Raw genomic sequence first — 10,000 nt, 5'->3', positions numbered from 1 at the left:
CATTTTAAGAGTAAAGGCCAAAGTGAACGTCACCGGACTCCCACAATCACTGTAGTGTTTTATAAAGATACATTTTATTCTGTACCAAGTAAAAAGGGTTGTGCCTTTTCTATTTGTGGAACACGATGCAACACAACTTTATCAAAGAGCTCTGCCCTTTTCTTCTTCTATTTCTGGGGATATCCTGGCCTGGTTTACACTGGACCACTATGTTTCCCTGTCCTCACGTACTGGACATGTAGGATCACACAGCGGTGGATTATTACACATCAATCACTGTTTCTGAGGGATGAAAAGGTGTATATATCGAACCATGTGTTAGATGTGCATATATGTGCAGTCAGTTTTATTCACTACAGCAGGCTTGTGTAACCAGTGGGAATCAAACTGGGGGTTTCCTGCTCACCAACCCAATGTCTGGTACTAGATAGAATTAGACTAACTAACCTAGTTAACTAGCCTTTCTCTGTCTCCTCCTCTCTCCAGTAGTTGGCCCGACCATCGAGTCCCCGGTGGTATCCATCATCCTGATCAGCCTGTTACCCTTACTGGTTCTAGCGGTAGTAGTCATCACTATGCTCTATTGGTACCGAGTCCAACGCCATCGCAAACTCACCGAGGAAGAGTGGGACAGCAAGAAGCCCAAACGCAAGGGCAAAGGTGAGGACCACCACAATGGAATAACTCAGTCAGTCATCAACTCAATCATGAGATCATGAGATCAATAATCAACTCAATCAATCAATCAGTCTGTCATCAACTAAATTAATCAATCATGAGATCAATCAGTCTGTCATCAACTCAATCAATCAATCATTATCAATCAGTCAGTCATCAACTGAATCATGAAACTGATCCTTCAGGTTTTAGTGTGTTAATCCTGGATAATTGTTTTAAATACATGACGTTGTTTCCATCAGGAGTGACTGCCTTTATGTGTGATTTAACTATCCAATAGATTCAAACAATCAATAAGGGTATCAATCAATAAATAGGTCTGGACTGCAGCATCATGATGGACGACGATGGATCAGACAGCAGCTCTACGCACGCCAACAACCTCAACCACAACACTGAGCCCCTACCCATCGAGCTGGACCTGCAGGTCTGCACACCTGTCTGGTTGTTGACGTTGTTTGTTCTTCTCCTCCTCCTCCTTCTCCTTCTTCTCCTCCTCCTTCTTCTTCCCCTTCTTCTCCTTCTTCTTCTTCTCCTTCTTCTTCTCCTTCTTCTCCTCCTCCTTCTTCTTCCCCTTCTTCTCCTTCTTCTTCTTCTCCTTCTTCTTCTCCTTCTTCTCCTCCTCCTTCTTCTTCCCCTTCTTCTCATTCTTCTTCTTCTCCTTCTTCTTCTCCTTCTTCTCCTCCTCCTTCTTCTCCTTCTTCTCCTTCTTCTCCTTCTTCTTCTCCTCCTCCTTCTTCTCCTCCTCCTCCTTCTTCTCCTTCTTCTTCTCCTTCTCCTTCTCCTTCTTCTTCTCCTCCTCCTTCTCCTTCTTCTCCTTCTTCTTCTCCTTCTCCTTTTTCTTCCTACACTTCCTAAATTGTATTTAGCATGACTGTTAGTCACTTTGGATAAAAGCGTCTGCTAAATGTCATATTTTTATATTCTTCTTCTCCTTCTTCTACCTCTTCTACTAGAAATCCTTGGTAGTGCATGGCCGACTTTAGGTCTTTTCCCCGTGGTGCTCATTTCAACTTCCTGTTCTTTTCTGCTTTAGACTAGCCCTAACTTCTCACTTTTACTCCCACCACAGGTGGGTAAGGTTTATAACCAGCTTTACTGTATATTATATCTACATTAGGTGGGTAAGGGTTATAACCAGCTTACTGTATATTATATTGACATTAGGTGGGTAAGGGTTATAACCAGCTTTACTGTATATTATATTGATATTAGGTGGGTAAGGGTTATAACCAGCTTTACTGTATATTATATTGACATTAGGTGGGTAAGGGTTATAACCAGTTTTACAGTATATTATATTGACATTAGGTGGGTAAGGGTTATAACCAGTTTTACAGTATATTATATTGACATTAGGTGGGTAGGGGTTATAACCAGTTTTACAGTATATTATAGTGACATTAGGTGGGTAAGGGTTACAACCAGATTTACTGTATATTATATTGACATTAGGTGGGTAAGGGTTATAACCAGTTTTACTGTATATTATAGTGACATTAGGTGGGTAAGGGTTATAACCAGATTTACTGTATATTATATTGACATTAGGTGGGTAAGGGTTATAACCAGCTTTACTGTATATTACATTGACATTAGGTGGGTAAGGGTTATAACCAGCTTTACTGTATATTACATTGACATTGGTGGGTAAGGGTTATAACCAGTTTTACAGTATATTATATATTCATTAGGTGGGTAAGGGTTATATCCAGCTTTACTGTATATTATATTGACATTAGGTGGGTAAGGGTTATAACCAGTTCTACAGTATATTATATTGACATTAGGTGGGTAAGGGTTATAACCAGCTTTACTGTATATTACATTGACATTAGGTGGGTAAGGGTTATAACCAGCTTTACTGTATATTATATTGACATTAGGTGGGTAAGGGTTATAACCAGTTCGACAGTATATTATATTGACATTAGGTGGGTAAGTGTTATAACCAGATTTACTGTATATTATATCTTCATTAGGTGGGTAAGGGTTATAACCAGATTTACAGTATATTATATTGACATTAGGTGGGTAAGTGTTATAACCAGATTTACTGTATATTATATCTTCATTAGGTGGGTAAGGGGCGCTTCGCTGAGGTGTACAAGGCCAAGCTGAGGCAGCCCGGCTCCTCATCGGACCAGTTTGAGACGGTGGCCGTGAAGATCTTCCCTGAGGAGGAGTACGCATCGTGGAAGAACGAGAAGGACATCTTCTCTGACATCGACCTTCGCCACGACAACGTCCTCCACTTCCTCACAGCAGAGGAGAGAAAGGTAGTGTAGCGTCCCTCTTTGGTTCCATCCCAAATGACACCCTTTTCCCTATATAGTGCACTACTTTGGCCTAATCACAGCCTATGTTATGTTTGTTACAATTTACTGAAGGGATTACAGGGATACATACTGTATATTGTTGTTCACTAGCTCTAGATTACAGGGATACATACTGTACAGTGGCTTGCGAAAGTATTCACCCTCCTTGGCATTTTTCTTATTTTGTTGCCTTACAACCTGGAATTAAAATTGATTTTGGGGGGGGGGGTTGTATCATTTGATTTACACAACATGCCTACAACTTTGAAGATGCAAAATATTTTTTATCGTGAAACAAACAAGAAATAAGACAAAAAAAACTGAAAACTTGAGCGTGCATAACTATTCACCCCCCCAAAGTCAATACTTTGTAGAGCCACCTTTTGCAGCAATTACAGCTGCAAGTCTCTTGGGGTATGTCTCTATAAGCTTGGCACATCTAGCCACTGGGATTTTTGTTCATTCTTCAAGGCAAAACTGTTCCAGCTCCTTCAAGTTGGATGGGTTCCGCTGGTGTAGAGCAACCACAGATTCTCAATTGGATTGAGGTCTGGGCTTTGACAAGGCCATTCCAAGAAATGTAAATGTTTCCCCTTAAACCACTCAAGTGTTGCTTTAGCAGTATGCTTAGTGTCACGGTTTTCGTCGGTAATGGAGGACCAAAACGCAGCAGGTATGTGTAAGCTCATCTTGACGTTTATTAACTTCCCAAAATGAACACCAAAATAACAAAACAAGTGAAAGAACGATATACAGACAGTCTGGCAAGGCACAAGGCTAAACACAGAACAATCTCCCACAAACACACAGACAAACACACCCAACTAATATAGGACTTCCAATCAAAGGCAACACCACACAGCTGCCTTCAATTGGAAGTCCACCCCAATTAACTCTACATAGAAACACACTTACTAGACTACACATAGAAATACATAAACATAGACCATAAACCAAAAACCCGGAAATACTAAATCAAACACCCTTTTACCAAAACGCCACCCCGAACCACATAAAACAAATACCCTCTGCCACGTCCTGAACAAACTACAATAACAATTAACCCTTATACTGGCCAGGACGTGACACTTAGGGTCATTCTCCTGCTGGAAGGTGAACCTCCGTCCCAGTCTCAAATCTCTTGAAGACTGAAACAGGTTTCCCTCAAGAATTTAGTTTCCCCCTGTATTTAGTGCCATCTATCATTCCTTCAATTCTGACCAGTTTCCCAGTCCCTGCTGATGAAAAACATACCTACAGCATGATGCTGCCACCACCATGCTTCACTGTGGGGATGGTGTTCTCGGGGTGATGAGAGGTGTTGGGTTTGCGCCAGAAATAGCGTTTTCCTTGATGACCAAAAAGCTACATTTTAGTCTCATCTGACCAGAGTACCTTCTTCCATATGGTTGGGGAGTCTCCCACATGCCTTTTGGCAAAAACCAAACATTTTTGCTTATTTTTTTCTGGCCACTCTTCTGTAAAGCCCAGCTCTGTGGAGTGTACGGTTAAAGTGGTCCTATGGACAGATACTCTAATCTCCGCTGTGGAGCTTTGCAACTCCTTCAGGGTTATCTTTGGTCTCTTTGTTGCCTCTCTGATTAATGCCCACCTTGCCCGGTCCTTAAGTTTTGGTGGGCGGCCCTCTCTTGGCAGGTTTGTTGTGGTGCCATATTCTTTCTATTTTTTAATAACGGATTTAATGGTGCTCCATGGGATGTTCAAAGTTTCTGATATTTTTTTATAACCCAACCCTGATCTGTAGTTCTCCACAACTTTGTCCCTGACCTGTTTGGAGAGCTCGTTGGTCTTCATGGTGCTTCTTGCTTGGTGGTGCCCCTTGCTTAGTGGTGTTGCAGACTCTGGGGCCTTTCAGAACAGGTGTATATATACTGAGATCATGTGACAGATCATGTGGCACTTAGATTGGACACAGGTGGACTTTATTGAACTAATTATGTGACTTCTGAAGGTAATTGGTTGCACCAGATCTTATTTAGGGGCTTCATAGGGTGAATACATATGCACGCACCACTTTTCTGTTTTTTTTTTTTAATACATTTTTTGAAACAAGTTCTTTTTTTAATTTCACTTCACCAATTTGGACTATTTTGTCTATGTCCATTACATGAAATCCAAATAAAAATCCTGTTAAATTACAGGTTGTCATGAAACAGAATAGGAAAAATGCCAAGGGGGTGAATACTTTTGCAAGGCACTGTATATTGTTGTTCACTATCTCTAGATTACAGGGATACATACTGTATATTGTTGTTCACTATCTCTAGATTACAGGGATACATACTGTATATTGTTGTTCATTAGCTCTAGATTACAGGGATACATACTGTATATTGTTGTTCACTATCTCTAGATTACAGGGATACATACTGTATATTGTTGTTCACTATCTCTAGATTACAGGGATACATACTGTATATTGTTGTTCACTATCTCTAGATTACAGGGATACATACTGTATATTGTTGCTCACTATCTCTAGATTACAGGGATACATACTGTATATTGTTGTTCACTATCTCTAGATTACAGGGATACATACTGTATATTGTTGCTCACTATCTCTAGATTACAGGGATACATACTGTATATTGTTGTTCACTATCTCTAGATTACAGGGATACATACTGTATATTGTTGCTCACTATCTCTAGATTACAGGGATACATACTGTAAATTGTGATTGTTCACTATCTCTAGATTACAGGGATACATACTGTATATTGTTGTTCACTATCTCTAGATTACAGGGATACATACTGTATATTGTTGTTCATTAGCTCTAGATTACAGGGATACATACTGTATATTGTTGCTCACTATCTCTAGATTACAGGGATACATACTGTATATTGTTGTTCACTATCTCTAGATTACAGGGATACATACTGTATATTGTTGTTCACTATCTCTAGATTACAGGGATACATACTGTATATTGTTGTTCATTAGCTCTAGATTACAGGGATACATACTGTATATTGTTGTTCATTAGCTCTCGTATGAAAACCTGAACTGGACTGTTGTTCCCATACCTGGTCCCAGATCAGTTGTTACGGTCATACCAACTCCATGGCTGTCAATGTCAATCCGAACATGGCCTGACAACGAGTGACAAGGAGTTGGATTGATAGTAAAACCAGACTAGCCTGACGACTCAAACTGAATTCATCCACTCCTCTATATTCGCTGCCTACTTCAGTCTGAGACTGACGTCGTTAAAGTCCTTTTAAGGCGACGTCGTACAAATGACGGGTGTTGTAAAATAACAAAGTCATCAGCGATTGGATTGTCTCTAACCAATCAGAGTGTCAAAGCCACCTTTTACCCACGTGCGTTCTGTCTCTGGCCCAACCCGTCGGTTTCTGGACCAATCAGAACAGTTAGAATGTGTTTGCGTCTTAGAAATCGTCTGAGAGGTAGTCAGATCCAGACTCATTGTGGAGAAGAAACTCCCGTCCGTGGACGTGGCTTAGCGTTAGGCAAGAGCAAGGAGCTTGTGTAGCCAGGCAAACAGACTGCCCCACTTAAGCTAATTGTTCCCAACACCCTTCAAACCGTTTATCGTCATGGTGTCTTTTGTCCATTGTAGATGTCGAAGCAGTACTGGCTGATCACAGCCTTCCACCCCCGGGGAAACCTTCAGGAGTACCTGACCCGTAACCTGGTCACCTGGGAGGATCTACGCGGGCTGGGGGGGTCCCTGGCCTGCGGGGTGGCACACCTTCACAGTGACCACACGGCCAGCGGGCGGCCCAAGGTGCCCATCGTACACCGCGACCTGAAGAGCTCTAACATCCTGGTGAAACAGGATCTGACCTGTTGTCTGTGTGACTTTGGACTGGGGCTCAGACTGGATAACACCCTGACAGTGGATGATCTAGCTAACAGCGGACAGGTGAGAGGAAACTGGTACTGGTGTTGATGTTAACGTTAGAGACCCTATGACACTGTCAGTAGACGGCCTTGTCAACAGTCGGACAGGTGAGAGGAAACTGTTGTTGATGTTGTTATTGTTTACATTCTGTCATTACTGTTTACAGTGTTGTTTCTGATGTAAACATAAGACCTTAGAACCCTATAATACAAAACTGTAGTCTACGTCCCACTGTTCAGAGAGTGATGGTTTATAGAGATATCAGAGTAGTGAGTAACCTGTAGTCTACGTCTCACTGTTCAGAGAGTGATGTTTTATAGAGATATCAGAGTAACCTGTAGTCTACGTCCCACTGTTCAGAGAGTGATGTTTTATAGAGATATCAGAGTAACCTGTAGTCTACGTCTCACTGTTCAGAGAGTGATGGTTTATAGAGATATCAGAGTAACCTGTAGTCTACGTCCCACTGTTCAGAGAGTGATGGTTTATAGAGATATCAGAGTAGTGAGTAGTCTACGTCCCACTGTTCAGAGAGTGATGGTTTATAGAGATATCAGAGTAGTGAGTAACCTGTAGTCTACGTCCCACTGTTCAGAGAGTGATGGTTTATAGAGATATCAGAGTAACCTGTAGTCTACATCCCACTGTTCAGAGAGTGATGGTTTATAGAGATATCAGAGTAGTGAGTAACCTGTAGTCTACGTCTCACTGTTCAGAGAGTGATGGTTTATAGAGATATCAGAGTAGTGAGTAGCCTGTAGTCTACGTCCCACTGTTCAGAGAGTGATGGTTTATAGAGATATCAGAGTAACCTGTAGTCTACGTCCCACTGTTCAGAGAGTGATGGTTTATAGAGATATCAGAGTAACCTGTAGTCTACGTCCCACTGTTCAGAGAGTGATGGTTTATAGAGATATCAGAGTAACCTGTAGTCTACGTCCCACTGTTCAGAGAGTGATGGTTTATAGAGATATCAGAGTAACCTGTAGTCTACGTCTCACTGTTCAGAGAGTGATGGTTTATAGAGATATCAGAGTAACCTGTAGTCTACATCCCACTGTTCAGAGAGTGATGGTTTATAGAGATATCAGAGTAGTGAGTAACCTGTAGTCTACGTCTCACTGTTCAGAGAGTGATGGTTTATAGAGATATCAGAGTAGTGAGTAGCCTGTAGTCTATGTCCCACTGTTCAGAGAGTGATGGTTTATAGAGATATCAGAGTAACCTGTAGTCTACGTCCCACTGTTCAGAGAGTGATGGTTTATAGAGATATCAGAGTAACCTGTAGTCTACGTCCCACTGTTCAGAGAGTGATGGTTTATAGAGATATCAGAGTAACCTGTAGTCTACATCCCACTGTTCAGAGAGTGATGGTTTATAGAGATATCAGAGTAGTGAGTAACCTGTAGTCTACGTCTCACTGTTCAGAGAGTGATGGTTTATAGAGATATCAGAGTAGTGAGTAACCTGTAGTCTACGTCCCACTGTTCAGAGAGTGATGGTTTATAGAGATATCAGAGTAACCTGTAGTCTACGTCCCACTGTTCAGAGAGTGATGGTTTATAGAGATATCAGAGTAGTGAGTAACCTGTAGTCTACGTCCCACTGTTCAGAGAGTGATGGTTTATAGAGATATCAGAGTAACCTGTAGTCTACATCCCACTGTTCAGAGAGTGATGGTTTATAGAGATATCAGAGTAACCTGTAGTCTACGTCCCACTGTTCAGAGAGTGATGGTTTATAGAGATATCAGAGTAGTGAGTAACCTGTAGTCTACGTCCCACTGTTCAGAGAGTGATGGTTTATAGAGATATCAGAGTAACCTGTAGTCTACATCCCACTGTTCAGAGAGTGATGGTTTATAGAGATATCAGAGTAACCTGTAGTCTACGTCCCACTGTTCAGAGAGTGATGGTTTATAGAGATATCAGAGTAGTGAGTAACCTGTAGTCTACGTCCCACTGTTCAGAGAGTGATGGTTTATAGAGATATCAGAGTAGTGAGTAACCTGTAGTCTACGTCTCACTGTTCAGAGAGTGATGGTTTATAGAGATATCAGAGTAGTGAGTAACCTGTAGTCTACGTCTCACTGTTCAGAGAGTGATGGTTTATAGAGATATCAGAGTAACCTGTAGTCTACGTCCCACTGTTCAGAGAGTGATGGTTTATAGAGATATCAGAGTAACCTGTAGTCTACATCCCACTGTTCAGAGAGTGATGGTTTATAGAGATATCAGAGTAACCTGTAGTCTACGTCCCACTGTTCAGAGAGTGATGGTTTATAGAGATATCAGAGTAGTGAGTAGTCTACGTCCCACTGTTCAGAGAGTGATGGTTTATAGAGATATCAGAGTAACCTGTAGTCTACGTCTCACTGTTCAGAGAGTGATGGTTTATAGAGATATCAGAGTAGTGAGTAACCTGTAGTCTACGTCCCACTGTTCAGAGAGTGATGGTTTATAGAGATATCAGAGTAGTGAGTAGCCTGTAGTCTACGTCCCACTGTTCAGAGAGTGATGGTTTATAGAGATATCAGAGTAACCTGTAGTCTACGTCTCACTGTTCAGAGAGTGATGGTTTATAGAGATATCAGAGTAACCTGTAGTCTACGTCCCACTGTTCAGAGAGTGATGGTTTATAGAGATATCAGAGTAACCTGTAGTCTACGTCCCACTGTTCAGAGAGTGATGGTTTATAGAGATATCAGAGTAACCTGTAGTCTACGTCCCACTGTTCAGAGAGTGATGGTTTATAGAGATATCAGAGTAACCTGTAGTCTACATCCCACTGTTCAGAGAGTGATGGTTTATAGAGATATCAGAGTAACCTGTAGTCTACGTCCCACTGTTCAGAGAGTGATGGTTTATAGAGATATCAGAGTAGTGAGTAGTCTACGTCCCACTGTTCAGAGAGTGATGGTTTATAGAGATATCAGAGTAACCTGTAGTCTACGTCTCACTGTTCAGAGAGTGATGGTTTATAGAGATATCAGAGTAGTGAGTAACCTGTAGTCTACGTCCCACTGTTCAGAGAGTGATGGTTTATAGAGATATCAGAGTAGTGAGTAACCTGTAGTCTACGTCCCACTGTTCAGAGAGTGATGGTT

The 10,000-nt window shown here is 41.5% G+C and overlaps 1 protein-coding gene across 1 annotated transcript in view; it reads left to right on the top strand.

Moving 5' to 3' along the window:
* The window catches only part of LOC106606173 (TGF-beta receptor type-2), a 72,684-nt gene that overhangs the window by 34,732 nt on the left and 27,952 nt on the right, over positions 1-10,000 (top strand). Inside the window, exons 4-7 of the mRNA XM_082975988.1 lie at positions 507-660; positions 996-1,105; positions 2,757-2,957; positions 6,610-6,915. Coding sequence (XP_082832114.1) covers positions 507-660; positions 996-1,105; positions 2,757-2,957; positions 6,610-6,915 — 771 coding nt within the window. The remainder of the gene's footprint in view (positions 1-506; positions 661-995; positions 1,106-2,756; positions 2,958-6,609; positions 6,916-10,000) is intronic.

This window comes from Salmo salar, chromosome 05 (genome assembly GCF_965601325.2).
Source record: "Salmo salar chromosome 05, fSalSal1, whole genome shotgun sequence".
NCBI lineage: Eukaryota > Metazoa > Chordata > Actinopteri > Salmoniformes > Salmonidae > Salmo > Salmo salar.
This window is presented reverse-complemented; position numbering and strand designations above follow the sequence as displayed.